Below are 19,919 nucleotides of genomic sequence, written 5' to 3'. Positions count from 1 at the left end.
ATGTTATCTAAATGCCTTCAGCAGAATTTAACTAAGAGCAGACCAACAAGAGATGTTGTAGGTCAAAACCCTCGACTATACACCACTTTGTCTTAGAAATGAAATGCAATAATAATGTAATATGTGCCTGTCAGAAACAATAAAAAAGCCATAAAAAGTCAAATAAAAAAGGATAAAATAGTCAATCAAGGGCCATAATATGTATTAATGCTAAAATGGAGTTTTGTAAGCTGTTAGCTTATTGTGAGATGGCCTTTATCAACTGTGTAAAGAATGAAATTCATTGCATGAATGGTATTTGAAATCTAAGCTTAAACCCCATGTTGCCCTAAAAATTTAACCATTTTAACCAAGTCAGTCAAGGGCCATTGTATTCAGTACAACATGGAGTATGGAACCTAGTTGTATGATGACCATTTACAATTGTGTGGAGTATGAAGTCCTTAATTTGAATTAAGGCTATAGATATTATAAGTGAAAATCCAAACTTGCCCTAAAACTTGACCTGAACACAATGTGCCCTAAAACTTTAACCTAAGTACCTAAGTCAATCAGGGGGAATCATTGTATTTAGGATGTTATGTAGTTATGTAACCTAATTGTGTGATGGTCCTGAACAACTGTGCTAAGCATAAAGTGAATTGAATGAAGTGTATTCTCTCGCACTTAAGTGTTGATGCTGGGGTGAGTAGTATAGCCCTCCTTATGCATGAAATAGCCAAGGTAAAGTAAAAACAATATTTACAACCAAAAAATCACTTTATGGCAAAACAGACAAATGAAAACTTTTTTTAAAAATCCAATCACCAGTTATATGACTGTGTCCGAGTGTACATACCTTTACAGTGATATATTTGTAATCTTTAACACTCTGTCTGATTGCCTGTTTAAGTCCATCCTGAAATATTATTATCATAAAAAAGGTATAAAGATTCCATTTCATTCCTTAGGATTGATCACATTTTTTCTTGCGTTTATGCTGTATGAACGCGGTAGGGCATGCAAGCAAATTCCATGAAGAGTGCTACCATAAACACAAGAAAAAATGTGATCAATACTTATATTTAAATTTTGAACAATTATTAATTACAATTAAATTCTTGTTCCTAAAAAATTATAACTGACAGCATATGTTTATATAAAAGTACAGCCGATATTTGTAACATTGTATATCACTGGTTAAATGACGTCGCGCTAAACCAATCAGAGCGAAATCTTAAATAAACAATGACGTCGTAACTCATGGTGTGATATATATGAATTAAATTTGTTCTATACAAAAGACAACAGAATATAAAAGTAACTAAATGAATACATGTTCATGTTTGACATTAAATTGATACTGTGTTTTACTTATAATTGAAATAAAATTAATTCACACATAAAACTGAAAGATGCACTAAAACTGCACTTTTAAAACTTTTGTTTTTAGTATGATGCTTATCAACTTGAACATGTATAAGGTATATGTGGGATAGAGTTTTTAAGGACCTTAAATTCGGAATTTTCATCTTGGTTCATCTTTCTTTATAAGATCCTTTTCTATACATCTATTGTACTTAATTATGAACTTAATTATTGAAATCTTGAGAGGTGAAATTCACCAGGTTGTTCTGTATGTTGTGAGAGTTCCATGTAGTGGATGACCAGGTGTTGGTTGCTGACCGCTTGGGGATCGTCACTGCGATCATAAAGTGATGACCACTCTGATACAGGTTACCAATGTCAGTCAACACACTGGACACATACAATTCAACACCCTAAGAAATAAAAGAGCAAACAAAAACAGTCAAAATTTCCATTTCATATCATAGTAAACAATCACAAAAACTAATAATTAGTCATACTCTAGAGAACTTAAACAAGTACACTACTTGACAGTGCACACAAATTAAAGGAGAATGAGTATGTCAAGAGGTAAGGTTAAACTTTTCTCCCACTCAAGAGGTCTTAGGTTTGACATCTAGCCAGGAAACTTTCAAATCGCTTCTCCTAATGTTTTTTTTAAGAATAGAACTAAATCATTAGTTATACTAAAGAATTTACAGTTTAGCTAAAATAAACTAAAAGAGTTAAAACAAAATGAAAATAATCAAGCATAGAGAGAAGAAAGCAAGTATACCATGTGTACATACCTGAGCTACATCTTCCCCTGACACAATGTACTCCACTCTGACCTGCACAGTCCTCACACTGGGATAGAATGAGCCATCAAACACAGCCGGTCCAATCAGGGATACCAAACACTGGTTCTATGAAAGATTGTATAAGTTTTTATATATATATATATATTTATATATATATATATGTGTCGACTGCCTATGTTACTATTTGATACAGCATCTGCTTCCAGTGCATGAGGTCCCACAGCCTGGCCATTTTTATATTCCTTTTGAAATTCAATACTCAGATGCTCAAAAACATTCACAGCAGATGTTTTCAGTACCCTTACATATGTTTTATACATTTTTATATATTGCAGGCTGTCATCTTACCTTCAAAAAACTTGCATCACTGTAAACCCAATAACCGTAGACTATGTTTAAGAAACAAAATCTCAGATACAAGAGAAATGTACCCAGTAATACTATTTTACTGCCCTACCGAGTATCCTTGGACTATTGGTAGTTGATCTAACTGTGGTGTGATGTCATTGATGAGCCACCTGTATTTCTCGAGGGCATCCGGGTTGATCACTTTCAGTATGCTGCCTGTCCCCCACACATTCCTGTAGTGCTTCACTGTGTAAAGGTTGTCTATATACCCCTCTTCTAACTCGTTATCTGAGACAAGGTGTGAGTGATGTTTTCAGACAAAGCAAGAAACTGGTTATGTTTTCAAGAAATGTTTTTAATTTAACAAAAGTTGACAGAAAAATTGTTACATAGTACAAAAACAAACAGCAATAAAATAGGATATGGTACAACATGTATATACTTTCGACAGTGGATACAAATATGTTATTTAGAAAATCAAATAATAATAAAACATATTAAATTATGCAGATGTCAAACAGAATATTTGAAAGTATAACCTACCCAACAGTCTTCTTATGTCAGCACCATCTAGTCTGTGAAGATGAAATCTGTTCAACAAGGAGAAAAATCAACAAAATTAGTATTACATGCAGAAATCTACTTCATTTGAAAATGCTATTGAACTTTTTCCAACTGAACATCATGGTAACATTTACCAGTTTATTAATGTATCCAAGGACTAGTACCTAAATACATAAGCCAACATCATGTAAATGATATCAAGATTGTACAAAGCAACAAACTTCTCCTGATAGGTTTTCATCCTGGAGCTGAAGGAATGGTAAGGATTGTAAGGCAGTTCAGGTTGGAGTAGTAGCAGGTGAAGATTCTCTCTAAATGCCTTCTCCACGCCTGTCTTCTCTAGGTACTCAGCAAACAATGTAGAAGACCGTCCCACGGGTATTGACTTCTTCTCTCTTGGAACTTTATCTTCGACCTGCAGCATTATGTATTCAACATCACAGGCCAATTTTAAATTAAAGGTTGGACTTAAAATTCAGTGTACCGGTATGATATGAGAGTGTAGTAATCAGGTAAAAGCTATCTAGTGCAGTCCATCTTACAACATTTATGTGGCTACAATTGTTCTAAAATTGTGTCTCCTTTCAACAGTCACTGACAGTTTTCAAATAGTTTACCTATGTAAGATTATCTATTATAACTTTATAAATCAAACTATGATATTTTGAGTCTGTAATAAGTGAGTGAGGAAGAGTACATATTCCAAAACTCAATCATTATTATACATTGTATATGTATACTTATCAAGTAAAAAATTGAGACTAGTATAAATATACATGGACCTCTCTATACAACTGTACCGGTAGCCATCTTTACCTGTGTGACGTCATTTTCACCATCCATATTGTTCAGCCTTTACTATCTAAAACAAGAAACGTAACCAATATTACACCATTATCATTTAACACTTATCAATACAAATTACATAATATGAACAGTGCCCTGATAGCATGGTTGAATGGGGGTTCACTTTGGGTGCGGAAGGTCACACAATAGAATCCATGCCTACCGCTAGGCATTCAAAAGGTAGTATTGGGAAAATGATGTACTCAGTACTGGTTAAACCCAGAAAAGTTGTATCCTTTGTATCGGTGCTTAACATCGAGCACATTAAGAACCAAGAAGTCTCTTGGCAAAGAGCTACGGTATAGCACCTTAATCTCTTGTATATCACTCTGTTTCTTTAAATCTTCTTATATCTAGATTTGATTTTGTCTAGATTTGATTTTGGGATTTCAGTCACTTTTATCTCATGTCAATAATGGCATTTTTTAAAACACAATTTAAGTCATAATGCGGCGAATAGACCTTGATAAACTCAAATAAATAATCAACAGCATAAATAGGGACAACGGGGCCCATTCTCATATGGCCCAGATGTTATTACTTTCATTTGTGGGTGGTACATGATAAACAATATGGTACATATGAGCAGATCCAGGGCAGTATCCAGGTCTCAGAATCTGGGCAGAATGGTGTCTTAATTGGGGCTTCAAAATCTTTCAATTGGAGCTGTATTGTCTTTCATTCAAGACTGTATGGTCTTTGAATATTGGCTGTATCATTTAGGTGATATCTGGAATGGGCCTGTATCTTCTGTATACCGGTAAATGTCATGTACCATGCATGAACAGCTTTAAACAGTATATGTATGTATAATTTTAATAAACCATATTCCGAAGCAATGCACAAAAATACAGAAAATATCGTAACAATATTATGCACAAGTCAATTGTAACCACGGCCCCCCAGGTCCGTGGAAAAGCGGGGACTTTGAAATTTGGTCCAGCCAATCCTGGGTAAAATCCCCGCTCTGCGGTGACAAACTGCAGGTAAAATCCCCGCCAAATGGCCCCGCACCCCGGGATACCTAGGTAAGGCCCATTCCCCGCTATATTTGGATTGAAAACAAATCCACCACATTCACTCGGCACTGCAGGGCCACCTGACAGTCTAAAATGATAGACATGTTATATGGGATTCTGCCAATCCCTAACGTCCAAACTGGTTTGTGCAAAAACAGGGAGGTTTTGAAAAATATTGAAATTGTATTTAGAGAAGTATTTTATGTTTGAAATAGATAATAAAGGTGTCATTTCATATTTAACCATGTAAGTACAAAGATATATTGCACAAAATAAGCATAAATGCTTTTGTAATAACACAGGATTTACCTTTCCAATAAAAAAAAACTTGACTGACACAGACAACAATTATGCCAACCGTAACAACTCGACCATCTCCGGCAAGCTTCGAGATAGATCTCTTAAATACAGTCGTAACAACTTGGCCATGGCCGAAGTATTCCGATTGTTATAAAACTGTGAACCACAGCCTTGCAGTTGCCTTTCATGTATATATCATTATGTTTTGACAGTATGACATGAATAAAAACACATCAAACTCATAATAATTTGTTGGATATTTCTTTCTTTTTTGTACAGAACCAGTATAAAATAACATTATCTGGTAATATTTCTTGTTTTTGTGATATATTATAGACACAATATGCTTTAACCTGGAATCTCGATCAGAATAACTACCCACTTTTGGTACAAAACAATTTGTACATAAAGGGTTTGCCATACCCAAATTGTAAAAAAAATCTGTCAACATACAATTATTTGGACTAGGCCACCTGAAAGGTAAGAACACAGCCCATTTCCCCCACTATCCCCTGTATACAACCGGACCTGGGGGATCATGGTTACAATTGACTGTGCATTAGGTCTAGCTGTCATGCAAAAAAATAGGTACCAGCAATGCCAGCATCCAAATGATGAATATCCGAATAGTATACTATAAATATAATAATACAATTCTACAGCCATACTGTAATCAAATGTCAGTCATCCATATTCACGATATTCGAAATAAAAAAAAACGATATAATTAATGAGGTATGATTATTATGTAGCTTCTCTTCTAAAAATATATATTATTACAAAATTTCGTTTTTGATGTTATGTTTGTTGACTATGACGAATGTTATGCTCACACCGCCAACAATTGGCCTCCTCGGATTTTATCCAATTTGTAAACACGTGAAATTTCCAGTAAAAATAGAAATGGCATCAGAACAACCACCAGAAAAAGAAAAAGTCATCAAGAGTGTTCTTAAAACATCAAGCGAGAAGCGCCTCATCGTCATCCTAGAGCATGCTTCACTTGAATCAGTAAAAGTGCGTATCTCAGAAAATCACATGTTTTCGCGACTTTTGTACAGGCCAATGTATTTTCCAGAGGTACAGATAAGGGTTGTTATTGGCGTAAATACGCTTCAAAATGCTCCAGCTACGATATTAAATCAAAGCTCAGTTCTTGTTAACCAGATCATTAGTTTCTGGAACAACCGTTCTTACTAAATTAAAAGCTGCACTCCCACAGATTTACCGTTTTGACTACTTTTTTGTTTTGGAATGAGTCAATTTTTGTGAAAATCTCTGCAAACCAGTAATATAAAACTGCAGACCAAAGATCAGATCGCAATTTTTCATACTTCATTCAAAAACTAATGTTTTATGTCTAAAAGCGTTACTAATGCACAAGTCAATTGTAACCATGCCCCCCCCCCCAGGTCTGGGTGTATACCGGGGATAGCCAGGGAAATGGGCCATATTTTTACCTTTCAGGTGAATGCGGTGGTTTTGTCTTCGCGCAAAATATAGCGGGTAATGAGCCTTACCTAGGGTCCCTGGTGTGGCGGCATTTGGCGGGGATTTTACCATCAGTTCATCTCCACAGGGCGGGGATTTTACCCGTGGTTGGCTGGACCAAAAGTCAAAGTCCCTGCTATTCCCCGGACGTGGGGGGGGGGGCATGTTTACAATTGACTGGTGCATAACGGTTTAAGAAAAAATGCATAAAATATCATTTTTGACCTTAATTATAAAAATCTGTGATCTGATTTTTGTCATCAGTCTTATATCACTAGTTTCCATGTATTTTTGCATAAATTGGCTCTTTCCAGGACAAAATATAAAAAAAGTTGTTAAAGCATTCAATCTGTGAGAGTGTAGCTTTAAACTTAAAGATGCACGCTAAACCTGTGTAGAATCGGTTCAGCTCCTTCGTTAAATTATTCAGTTAGGAGTGTTGTGTTTTATTATGCGAAGGGGAGTAATTGGTGTGTATTTTAATTGATTAAGTTCTGCATTTAGGATTAAAACTATTTAAAATACATGTATGTTTCAATTAATTGCATTTCGATGTGCCAGTAGACTATAACAATCAACATTAAATACTTTATTGAATGAAACCAAGGCGTCAAATGCACTAATCAAAATAACATTAGTGCGTTTAATACACCAAGTAAACAGTTATCAATTTTATTTTTTGGTTTGGCTTTATATAAGAATGTTATTGTCATCATTGGGGAAATGTGTAAACGTTTTTTATTAAGGTTTTCAACTACATATTAAAGCACATTTTTAACTGACTAAGAACGGTAGGGTCGGCCCCTATTTCGTATGTAGGGTCGGGTAACCCGAACCAAATGTATTATTTTTTTAGGACTAACCAAGTACATAAACTTCATTCAGGAACTGTAGAAGTAGCTCTTTTTATAAGTTTTCTTTCTCTATGAAAGTTGGGAGGTTGTTTCCAAAAAACTTGAAAATCGCTTAACGCAGTTCACGCAGGGAAAATCGTTCTGCAAGCTCCATGGTCAACGGTTAAGGTGTCTGATCATTTAATCACAACAAACATGGAATATCCTAGCATTGACTATTTCATAGCTGTTATTAATGTTATTTTAGTTTGTTTTCAGTATTGTAAATAATTTCAAGTGCTGGCTTTTCTTGGACTATGTATGTATATCCAAATGGCTTCCCTTCACTTTTTTGACATTTTTAACCCCCAGAATGAAAAAAAAAAATGCAATTATAAAATGCAACAAAACTTAAAAGTATAATCCAAATTTAGCATGCACTATGTCATTACGAAAATTGCATAATACATGGCTTTCTGAATACCATAAATTTTATGTAGCTTTAAATATTAATAATCTGCATTTTTAAGGAAATTTTGGTTTAAACAGTTTTCCTGGTAATAATATTGTAATAACACATTATTTGACTCTATGATATCGAAATTGTAGAAAAAATACAGATATAGTAATAGTTAAGTCAAGAAAAATAGTTAATAGTAAAGTCAAGAACTGGCAGATTCATCAACATCTGACCCACTGCACCATGAGGACTTCAATACATATTGGCGATATTTATATCTTTTAATCTATTTTATCTTGAACATACATTCATAACATCAAGTGATTATGTAAATCAACCAATCACGCAACAACAAAGCATGGAAACTTGTCTTCAAAGACGATATTTGAGCAAATATCAGCATTTGCTGAAGGGTCCAAGCTTTTAGGATCTTAGTTTGAAGACTCATAATGATTTACCACTTTTTATTTCAGCATACACAAAAAGTGCATTTTACAAAAACTTGAGCCTCACTTTTATATTTTCTCTCTAATAATTTAATCCTTAGTGGCACTGAGGCTTTAAAGATTGTATGAAAAATTGCCATGTTTAAAACGGTATGAAAAAATGTCTTTTTATAGATTGTGCGAATTTTGTTTTTTCCATTTTATAGATTGTAAGACAAGTTGTCTTTTTGAATTTGTCTTATCTTTCCTTGATTAATAACACATACTTTCAGAAGCATGACTCATAGTGCATGTTTAAATAATCAATGTTATATTCTTTAACCAAACAAACAAATGTCACAGCATGATCAAGGTTTTGAATTTAAGTAGGTGTATATTGATTGCTTTAGCTATGTAAAATCATACTCCATAATGATGGTCCAAAAAAATGGGAAGACAAATTTGTCAGTCAATAGAGGAAGTTCTGCTTAGATTTAATGAAAGAGCAAGGAGTTACTGGAATTCAGAGGCCTTTACATCGTAAAGTATAAAACAATGGATAGAAATGCAGAACGGGCACTATCGCTACGTCTCTCTAGTGTGTTGGACGACATTGGGGTGTCCCATAAAATGGTGATGCGTCGGCGAAACACATTCTTAAAGTATGAAAAACTTGCAACGTTCTTAAAAAGGGAACAACTGGGCTTACGCATCAAGTGCCATACATTTGGATCGCAAACTGAGGGAACAACAACAATGGGTATGAACTCTGATGTCAATGAAATGCAGTGTCAAGCAAATCCTGCAATTCTACATGCTTCAAAATGGGAACCAGGGTTGAATAATTATTTGATAACAAAAGTTCCGTGTCTTGAGCTGCCTCCGCAGCACTGCCATCTTCAACTGTACCTTCGTGAGAGGCCGGCACCAGTCAAGTATGATAACGACCATGCAAAGTCGCAACTGAACGACATTGTAGTTGATGAACACCATAATGTCTTTCTTCAAAACAATTATATTGACAATGTCAGTTTCAATAACATCCGTGTGGCCGGATATAAAGCTGATAAAACAGGACCTGCTATCAGTATAAATAAAAAATATGACTATGTAGTGGCAGTCAAATGTAAGGAATTTCCAAGGGAATGCCTATTCTGGAAAGTGAGGCCACGGCCTGGCCATTGGCCTGCAAGGTCTGTACTTGAATCTTGTACTTCAGATGGGGTATTCATTGTTCCCATTGGCTATCCCGGCAGCGAACATGCAATAATAGAATGGAGATTCTCTACATCAATGGTAGAACGAAAAATCATGTTCTCTTGCAATATGGCTCAGATTAAAACGTACGTTATACTGAAATATTTGAAGAAAGAATTCTTCAAACTTTCAAGCAAGTGCATAGTAAACATGAATGGAAAAAGCAAAGGAAATGGGAGCGGAAAAGGCATAGAAAATGGGGGTGGAAAAGGCAAAGAAAATGGGAGCATAAATGGGAGTGGAAAAGGCAAAGAAAATGGGAGCGGAAAAGGCATAGAAAATGGGGGTGGAAAAGGCAAAGAAAATGGGAGCATAAATGGGAGTGGAAAAGGCAAAGAAAATGGGAGCGGAGAAGACAAAGAAAATGGGAATGGAAAAGGGAAAGAAAAAAACAGTGGAAAAGGCAAAGAAAAAAAGGGCAGGTTTAGTAGCTACCATTGTAAAACAGCGCTGCTTTTCACCATAGAAAACACACCTGAAGATTTCTGGAGGGAAGACAACCTGCTTGCTTGTGTCCGTATGTGTCTTCAACGACTCCTGTCTTGGATGAGGAAAGGGTTCTGTCCGAGCTTTACAATTGAAAATGTCAATCTGTTCACAGGCAAACTATCTTCAAACGAAAGATTGAGCATGACCAAAATTATTGAAGATAAACTGGAAACAAATTTGCAGTGTTTGTTTGAAATAGAATCTGACGAATTTGGGGAACGGCTGAAGGAAAAATCTGGCATGGACGCTTGTTTGAAGGGCAACTCAATAGACTTTATTGAGGGGGATCTAGTGCATTTTTTTACAAACAATTTTTCATACATGTGTTACAGCTATTTGTCAGTTATGATTGAGAAGTCTCAGATAGACTTTGACCAGGCTGGAGCAATCAAATTCCTCCAAAAAAGGAAACAGGAGATGGAACATGCTGAGTCGACATGTCGTCCAGAATGGTTATACCTTTACAAACTCTTTGGAGCAAGACTTAAATCAATTCTGACATCAATCGAAGTATCTGCAACCATAGATGCATCCCAAATGCCGTCACAAGAACATTTCACTTTGGACACCCTGAATGCCTTTGAGAGCCCATCCAAGATAGAGTTTATTCTCAGTCGTCTCAGACTTGCATCGTTGTGTTATACAAACAACCTGCATGAAAAAGCCTTGACATATCTGTTGGAGGTTTTTGAGAAAATCAAGGATGAAAATGAGTGTGCGCAGATATGCTCATGCTTACATGCAAAAGACAAATACAACCGAGAAACTAGACTCAAGAATCCTAAGAGAGGCTTTAAACAGAAAATTAAAGACATGGATGATAATAGCATTTTGAAACTTCGGCCTCCATGCCTGCAATTCCTTAGGTTTGAGAAAAACTGTATTCCACAATTCTTGACTTATGAGATGTACCGAACCTTCACAAAGTTGGAGCAGAAAACAAGGTCTCTTCATAACACATGGATGGATACGACAATGGTAGACCCAGTCCCATTCACATACTACCTGCTATTTCACACATACCACGACATGGGCAAACATGAGAAAACACTGAAATATCTACATTTACTGTTGAAGTACATGAAGGAAGATAATTTCTTCATATATGGACATTACGAAACGACATGCAATATGATTGCACACTGCTTTCAGAAAAGCGGTTGCATTAGACAAGCATATGAGTGGTATGCGACCTCACTTGCCTTAGTCCCAGAAAACAATGCAGCAAAATGGCATTTGTGCTTTCTCATCAACGAACTAATCTTCATTGGGGTAAAGGATCTTTTTGACACACCAGAGGAGGTGAAATATGTCTTATGGGACTAAAAAATTTCAAAGGGTGAAATGGATCTATATTTTGTAAAAATTTGTCGTCAGGGATTAACAGTTTGCAAAGGTAAAAATCGTCATCAGGGATTAATATTTTTGCAAAACATTACATTTCATCTCCTGGAACTAACATTTTGCAAAACATGAAATTTGTCTTGCTATTAACATTTTGCAAGTGGTGCAATTTGTCTTCTGGGATTAGTAATTTGCATAAGGTTAACATTGTCTACAGGAATTTATATTTTGCAAAAGGTGAAAGTGGTCTACAGGGAATAACAATTTGCAAAGGCTAAGTTTGTCTACAGGGATCTAATGCTTTGCAAAACTTTAAATTTTATATACTGGAACTAGTATTTTGCAAAATGAGGTATTGAAACACCACATATAAAATCCTTGATGCATTTCAAACCTGCATTCAAGAATACTTTTATACAACTTATAAAGTGGACATACGTATACATGAAAAAAACATATATATATGGAAAACTAAAGTGTCAGGCAATCATTTTCACTGGAGATAATGGGGTGTTTAAATCTGAAATGTCAACTTAAAACTTAAAGGTAGAATACTAATTGTAACTTTTCATGTTATGGGGAAGTAATAAAGGAATTGCCTTTTGCATAGCTGCTTGTATCTTAAAATATATAATTGTATATCCTACATGTAAATAAATAGAAATATTCATAATCTTTGTTAGACTGTATCGTTAGGAAAAATTGCCATTTCACAGATTGTATGAAAAATTGCAACATAAAGGTTGTTAGAAAAATGGCCATTTTAAAAGTTGTAAGAAAAATGTTCATTTTAAAGATGGTAGGAAAAAAAATATCATTTTAAAGATTGTATGAAAAAATGGTACAATAAAATTTCATATCTAAAGATTGTATATAAAATGTCATTTTGTTTTTATTATTATTAAACATTCCACATAACACAACACAATCACATACACATAATGTAAAACATGTGGTGTTTATCATGTAATGCTTATTTAAGAAGTGAGAGTTGTGCCCAAACAGAAAAAAAATAAGACATGTTAAGATTGTTAAACAAACTGATAAAAAGGAGGGAAAATAAAAAAGAAAAAGGGGAGTTTGTTGGTATAAGAATATAAATGTAATTGTACTGGAAGGTTCTTATTGTTGTATCGATGGTGCATATTAATGGCAATGTAAATATTTATTCCTCATATTTGTCATGAAATTTGTTACTAGAATTTGATTCCATTTATCTTCTTTACTAAGGGTTTTTATTTGTTTTGTATACAGAATTTTATTCGGTTTTTGCTTAGTATTTTCAACCTTTTGAACAAGTGAGACTATGTCATGATTTACAACTGATTCCTTTTTCAATTCATGTTTTATCTTGCTCGATATACTAGCCGTAATACTTGAGGAAATCAGAATTGCCTATGATTTAAAGATGTTTTAGCTCGTCAAGTGTATAGATCTGTATCGATCTGTAATCAAAAGAAATGTTGGACGAATTTGATACCTTTTACATACCATTTATGATAGAATGCACTTTGTTCATTTTCTTTTATATCATTTTATAGATTGCTAATTTTGTTTGTATTGAATGAAAAATGTCATTTAATAGATTGCCAATTTTGTTTTTCATTTTATACATTGTAAGACAAGTTGTCTTTTTGAATTTGTCTTATCTTTCCTTGATTAATAACACATACTTTCAGAAGCATAATTCATAGTGCATGTTTAAATAATCAATGTTATATTCTTAAACCAAACAAACAAACTTCACATCGATGATCAAGATTTTGTAGGCCTATAGGGATTGCTTTAGCTCTGAAAAATTTCTACTGGATGATTGCAGAAAAAATTGGAAGAGAAATGCCTCAGTTTATTTCTCAATACATTATAAATACCAGTTAAAAGGAAATGTAAATCTGTTACACACACTATAATTACCATTTAATGTTACACCACTGTCAGGTTGGGCCCATCAGGTCAATGGTCAAGGTCACAGTGACCTTGAACGGGAAAAGGTTGTTAAAGCTGGTCCAATTGATAACTCAAGAATGCTTGAACTCTGGTCATCAAACTTGACATGGCGGCTTGTCTTGACCAGTAGATGACCCCTATCAATTTTAGGGTTCAAAGGTCAAGGTCACAGTGACCTTGAATACTAAAAGATTGTGCAAGTAATAACTGGATGATGCTTGCACTTATGACCCTGAAACTTGACTAGGAGGTTTGGCCTGACAAGTAGATGACCCCTATCGATTTAAGGGGTCACAGTGACCTTGAATGCAAACTCAACAATTTGTGGACCCAGGGTCATCAAACTTGACATGAAGGTTGGAGGTCAAGGTCACATAGACCTTGAATGGGAAAAGGTTGTCCTAGTGATAAATTGTCAATGCTCAGACGTGTCACACCTTGGTTAAGGTTCTCCATGTACAGTAAAGCTGTGATTGCTCGAGGACACCAGGGACTGAACTAAAACCTCAAGTGATCCGATGTTTCGAACGACCCAAAGTTCCATTTTAATCTGTTATGAAATGTCTTACAATGTATTTTCAAAATTTGAAGTTGTAAGTTTACTTCGGCACCGATTATGTATTGCATTGTAGAAAACGCTCATATGTTCAAAGGCTGTTGTTTACTTAATGTCAAAATGTTAAAAAAAAACAATAACTGAATAATTAGCAAAGTTTATTTCCACAAAATTAAAAAAGCATAAGAATACGATTAATTTCTCATCATATATATTTCAAAATTATATTCTCAAATGCCCTTAACAAGTATTAGCAGTCAAATGTTGAAAATCGGTTTTTCACACATTTTCAAATTTATACAACTTTGTAAACATGTTTTCAGGAAAATACGTGAAATAATGACCACAAGGTAATCATGTTTTGCACATTATTTGTGTATTTGGGACAGGCAGTGGTGCTCGACTCCTAGACTTATTTAGATTTTGATCCAGTGTCAGTATACTTGATGTACAGCATTGAAACTTTAGACAACATCTCCCAATTTTAAATGAATGCGGCGGAATAGTCAGGCACGCTGTCAGTGTGAAAGTTCTTCTTGGAATAGAACTTAAAATCAAAATTTGTTTCAAATGAAAATGATAAACACTTGTAAATAACAAAGTTTCTTTAAAAAACAATAAGGAGAGGGTTATCCAAAGTGCGAAATATACACTTAAAATCATGAAAATATGTTAGATCTTGAAGGCAATCTGGTCAAACAGGCCAAACTACTGATAGCTAGCTTACCAACGGGGCTGTTCAGGGGCATTTGTCATGTTCTTGTGACAGCTCTTGTTCTATTCTAGGTTTGCATGAAAAAATTGGAAAAAAAATCTCTGACATAAGGTGATCACATACATATACATGTTAAATGATGCCCAACAATTTGATTTAAAAGTACAACAGACATGAGTTGACACCTACTCCCATCATGCAGTGACTTATCATCTTTGTGTTCATACTTTACTCTTTAAAAATGTTAGCCATTTATATTCGAAACTGCATAGGGAGGTGGTCATGAAAATGTGTTATATACTCATATATTTTTTTGAAGGCTGACTAAAATGTTGCGAATAACAGTAGAAAAAAAAATACATAGTGACAAAAACAGTATTGCCTACATGAACTTGTAGGTTACCTGTAAGATGTTACATTATATTGTATCAGTAGAGCTCTGTCACGGGGACACTCTACTTAGCAGGTCCTTCTAAATGTCCTCTTTATAGTCCACATACAACATACCAATTCTTATTAATTTTTTCAAAGAACACTATTCTTCTGGTCAAGGGTATACAGTGTCTTTAGAAAATGAGTAATCAAACAATGTTGCTACTGTTGGCAAACGGTATTAGTGGTCGTGGTAGCATTTCAAGGTTTTGAAATACAGCCTCAAATCCATGATTGCCTTTTGAAGGAACATCAAAAGACCGCAGGTAATTCATGTAAATGTAGCATGTGACAAAACCCATAAATTGGCCAGACTATGCTAAGACTAAAATTTTGTTTTGCCATTAACATGCATAACTGTGAATGCTTACGTGTGGCGGTGACTTCAAATGCAACGTCAAACCAGTTAGAAATGATACATGTTTGTACAAATGTAGAACATAAGAAAAGTAACAAACAATTTACTGTTCTGTTTTCGCAATAGGTACAAAGTAATAGTAAAATGTAACTTTCTTCTTACCACAGAATGGGAAGACATTTGAGTTGCTGAATTGTGACAAACACAAACACATTGCGAAAAAGTTCAAGAAGGACATAGCTTCATGTCGACCAGACATTACACATCAGGTTGGTCATTCTTTGATTGTGTTTACCAGTTGTAATTTCAATCTTATTCTATGACTCCTAAGCCATTCTTCTGTTTAGGTGTTTTTGTTACTCATTATGATATACAGCTTATTTAAAAACAAATATGAAATTTATAGTGTTAAATACAAGTACCTGTGTAGCTTCTCTTTTTCTAAATAAAATGATTAACAAAATTCAGGAACATAAATGCTGTTATGAAAACTCTCCAGAAATAATGTATGACTTTCTCATGACATGAACAAACTAGTATGTTACCTGTGTCCTCTAACATTGTCCACCTGTGTGTGCAGTGCCTGTTGATGCTGATGGACAGCCCCTTGAACCGTGCCGGTCTGCTCCAGGTATACATTCACACAGAGAAGAATGTGCTTATTGAGGTCAACCCCCAGACACGCATTCCCAGAACATTTGACAGGTTCTGTGGTCTCATGGGTAAACAGCATTGTAGTGTGTTTCATGGCTTTTTGAATGTCTAAATTGTAATAGTAATTGCATTTTGTCTGAACATGTGTGTTACTTATGTCTTTAAACATATGCATTTGAAATCTAAGATTACCACTAGCACTAAATTTAAACTAGATTGCTAGAATATGCACCCAACATGGCATATTTATGGCTTAGTACTATATTGCTACTGGTCAGGTTGTTTGATGTCATAAGACATACTGTAACTGAATTTTTCTTTTTTAGTCCAGCTTCTTCATAAGCTCAGCATTCACGCAGCAGATGGCCCACAGAAGTTACTGAAAGTATGATAAATCTTAATATTTAACAAATTTTATTTCAACATGAATAATGGTATTTGAATGTTTGCAATTCTGAGCAGTTCGTGCAGTCAATGTTTTTCATGAACTACAAAAGATTTCTTTGCCTTCTTTAATTTTCATTTTACCGAACACATAATTATTATGGAAGTGTGTTCAGTCAATATTAATAAAACTGGCTTCTTTTGATTTATAAGTTTCAACCATTTGTGCTTCAGGTAGTGAAAAACCCAGTTACAGACCACCTGCCTATTGGCTGTAAGAAGATCGCAATGTCTTTCCAGGCAGAATCATGTGTGGATCCCCGCACTCTTGTGCCAGAGAAGGAACCAATCGTGATCGTCATTGGGGCTATGGCCCATGGCAGTGTAAGACTTTAAATCTATTGGTGATTTGTTGTATCTCTAGATTGTATTGTTTATTGTGTTGTGAATTTGAATCTGTACCAAATATGTAATTCATGATGAATTAAGATGTTGTTACTTAATTATTGTGTTACCTGTGAAGCTTGGCTATGTCCGTCTTCGTGCGCATCGCACTATTGACTTGGTATAAGGTCTGCAAACTTAGTATGTGCATTGGTCAGGGACATTAGGTGCCCCTACCTCAATATATTTTTGGTCAAAGGTCAATGTCAATTATCTTTACAAGAAAAACTGTTTCTGATGAATAACTTTTAATTGATTTGTTGTATGGTCCTCAGACTTTGTATGTACATCGGTCATAGTCATAAGTTGATCCCTGAGGTCAATAGGTCAAGGTTTTAAGATCTTTACTAGAATAATCATTTCCATTTGATTATTTGAAATAATTTGCCTAAAATTCCTGAACTTTTTATGCACATTGGTTATGGTCAATAGTTGACCCGATTGATTTTGGGGTCAAGGTGACTTTTAGTTTAATAAAACATTTCTTGCTTTACATATCCAGAACACTTCATCCTATAGTCTTAAATTTGGTAGCAATACCCAGTAAGTGAGCGTTTATTTTTAGGTCAAAGGTCACAATTGTTATTTAAAAAAAAATAAAATTCTATAACAACTGTTTATACATTTTCAAACAAACTTTGTAGGAATACTGATCATTTTAAGGTCAGAGTTCAAGGTCAGAGTGACCTTTTGACAAAAAGGTTAATCATTAATGGGGTTTGATAATGATGGGTGCTCCTAACAGGTGACACATAGAATGTTTGCAGCATTTAAGCTGTTGTTGACCGAGGGATTTATTAATGCATCCCATCCTGTATTCCAGGTAAAGGTTGACTACACAGAAGACCAATACTCCATCAGCAACTACCCTCTGTCAGGCGCTCTCACCTGTGCCAAGTTGTGTACAGCATTTGAAGAAAAGTGGGGAGTTTTATGATGAAGCATTTTGTATACAGTCATTGTCCAAGCAGAAACTTACATGTACATCAATATGCTGATGTTGTTGTCATTGGAGGGAATTTTTGTAACTTGTGTAGAGCAGGTGTGAAGCACAGTGTAATTGCAGTTCAAGCATAAAAAGATACTTTTCGGCACATGAAACAGACAAAGATTAACAAACATAGTTTGGTCAAAGGGAACAATGTTTCTTTGATAAACCTTTACCATGCAAGGAAAAATATGTATGGATTAATGCAATAGATATTCTTTAGATATACAGTGTACATATAGAGGTCAAAGCAGGGGCTTGAACCTACATGTTTAACACACCTGTATGCATTATGTACATTTATTTTGCTTTCAAATAAGAGTACATTGCAAATTGAGTAAAATTTAATATAACTGCATATTTAATTGATTATATGAAGAAACAACACGTGTTTGCAAAATGCCCCATACTAAAACAGAAAAGGCCAAGGTATCCATAAATATACAAAGCAGATATTTATTGGTCATTATTAAATGTGTGAATTTCGGCAGAAAAATAATGATGTTCATTTTTAATTGTTGTTGATTTTAGATTGTTCATATTTGTTATTGAATGATGATTTAATGCGTTGATGAGTAAAATGAAAACATTTCTTAGATCATTTTGCTGTTTTTAATTGTATACATAAAAAAATGTGTCACATATTTAAAAGTATTCCTAAAAGGGAATTATTTTCTAAGTGCCTTTCCAAGTTATGGAAAATGCAGGGATGACAAAGTTCAGGATTAATCTTGAAATCAGGATTGAAAGCTTTCAGTTTCAGACTATTGTACAATTGTATTTAGTTAGATTTTGATGGACCCTTGCATTAAAAATAGAAAGAAGTACCCTTAAAGATGAATATAAAATAATAAATGGTTTTAAAAACCTTTCAACAGGTGTCTAATCCCTTTTACGCTTTTTATGGCCTGAATCCCTTATATTCAAACTAATTTTTACAGGATTTGAGTTTTTGGTCAGTTATCATCCCTGAAAATGTGAATGAGCATTTGACACACACTTTTCTTTTGATTCATCAAGACAAAATAAACCAAGGGCCATAAATCTTGTAAAATGTTAGCAGGAAAAAGACTTGTTTACTGCACATGATGCCTTATCATCTAAAGGTTAAAGTGAATCCTTCAAAATGGGTATGAAGAGTTCAACACACAAAATTATTTCACTATGTTAGTGAAAAAATAAAGGGCCATATTTCTCAATAAAATGTTTGCAGCACAAATTCTTAACAAACATCTGCACATAATTCCTGATCATCTGTGAAAGTGTTTGAAATAAGTGTATGAGCAGTTGGACTTCTATGTTTTCCACTACAGTTCATTCTTCATAGATAAACGAGAAATGTTTGCTTTGGTCTTAAATCAATGAGTTGAATCACTTTGAATCTTTTACAGAACGGAATTGTTTCTTTTCAGAAAATCCACTTTTATTTCGGTATTTACCAGAAAATTGGTTCTTTAACACCCATTTTAACCGAGTTTACACCCATTTCAATTCTAGCTAATGAAATAAACTTTTGAGTATCCAATGGTTGCAAATGAGATAGAATTTAGTGAATCATGACACATGTATTAACCAACAAATATCTTATATGCACAAGTTAAAATTTGACATATATTTTTCTTTTCACAAAATCATTGCCAATTTTCAACAGCCCTTTAAAAGGCCATTTACTCCCGAGGGCACTGAAGTGGTTGCAATAATTTGATTGTAATTGAAGGTCAGACATGTATAGCACAAGAGAAAACTGTCCATCTAAAGGCTCCCATTTTGTCCATGCGAGGTGTTACTGATATGTTAAACAGCCCAGTTTATTAACAGTTGAAATGAAAATCTTTACAAATATCCTAGTTGTCATGAGAAGTGACTTAATTATGTTTAAAGAAGTAAATATAATGGTATTATAGTCATTAATTGCTGA

The 19,919-nt window shown here is 34.5% G+C and overlaps 2 protein-coding genes across 4 annotated transcripts in view; one reads left to right on the top strand and one right to left on the bottom strand.

The window, feature by feature from the left end:
* Nucleotides 1–6,053, bottom strand: part of LOC128229669 (uncharacterized) — a 30,977-nt gene extending 24,924 nt beyond the window's left edge. Inside the window, exons 1-8 of one of the 3 annotated variants that reach the window (XM_052941449.1) lie at nucleotides 6,005–6,053; nucleotides 3,876–3,921; nucleotides 3,281–3,474; nucleotides 3,039–3,085; nucleotides 2,605–2,783; nucleotides 2,136–2,252; nucleotides 1,605–1,760; nucleotides 839–898 (exon numbers count right to left, since the gene is read on the bottom strand). In XM_052941449.1, the coding sequence (XP_052797409.1) occupies nucleotides 839–898; nucleotides 1,605–1,760; nucleotides 2,136–2,252; nucleotides 2,605–2,783; nucleotides 3,039–3,085; nucleotides 3,281–3,474; nucleotides 3,876–3,902 (780 nt within the window). In that variant the 5' untranslated portion in view covers nucleotides 3,903–3,921; nucleotides 6,005–6,053. Of the gene's footprint in view, nucleotides 1–838; nucleotides 899–1,604; nucleotides 1,761–2,135; nucleotides 2,253–2,604; nucleotides 2,784–3,038; nucleotides 3,086–3,280; nucleotides 3,475–3,875; nucleotides 3,922–5,816 lie in introns of all 3 variants that reach the window. The other 2 variants (XM_052941446.1, XM_052941447.1) reach the window with 2 other exon arrangements.
* A 29-nt stretch (nucleotides 6,054–6,082) lies between these two features.
* On the top strand, nucleotides 6,083–18,602 carry LOC128232902 (ribosomal RNA small subunit methyltransferase NEP1-like). The gene is made up of 6 exons (XM_052946698.1): nucleotides 6,083–6,241; nucleotides 15,699–15,800; nucleotides 16,112–16,253; nucleotides 16,512–16,570; nucleotides 16,804–16,953; nucleotides 17,837–18,602. Exons 1-6 carry the CDS (start codon nucleotides 6,128–6,130, stop codon nucleotides 17,948–17,950), a joined length of 681 nt encoding a protein of 226 aa, XP_052802658.1. The 5' UTR covers nucleotides 6,083–6,127; the 3' UTR covers nucleotides 17,951–18,602.
* The last annotated feature ends 1,317 nt before the right edge of the window (nucleotides 18,603–19,919 follow it).

The sequence above is a fragment of the Mya arenaria genome, chromosome 4 (genome assembly GCF_026914265.1).
Source record: "Mya arenaria isolate MELC-2E11 chromosome 4, ASM2691426v1".
In the NCBI taxonomy this organism is placed as follows: Eukaryota; Metazoa; Mollusca; class Bivalvia; order Myida; family Myidae; genus Mya; species Mya arenaria.
This window is presented reverse-complemented; position numbering and strand designations above follow the sequence as displayed.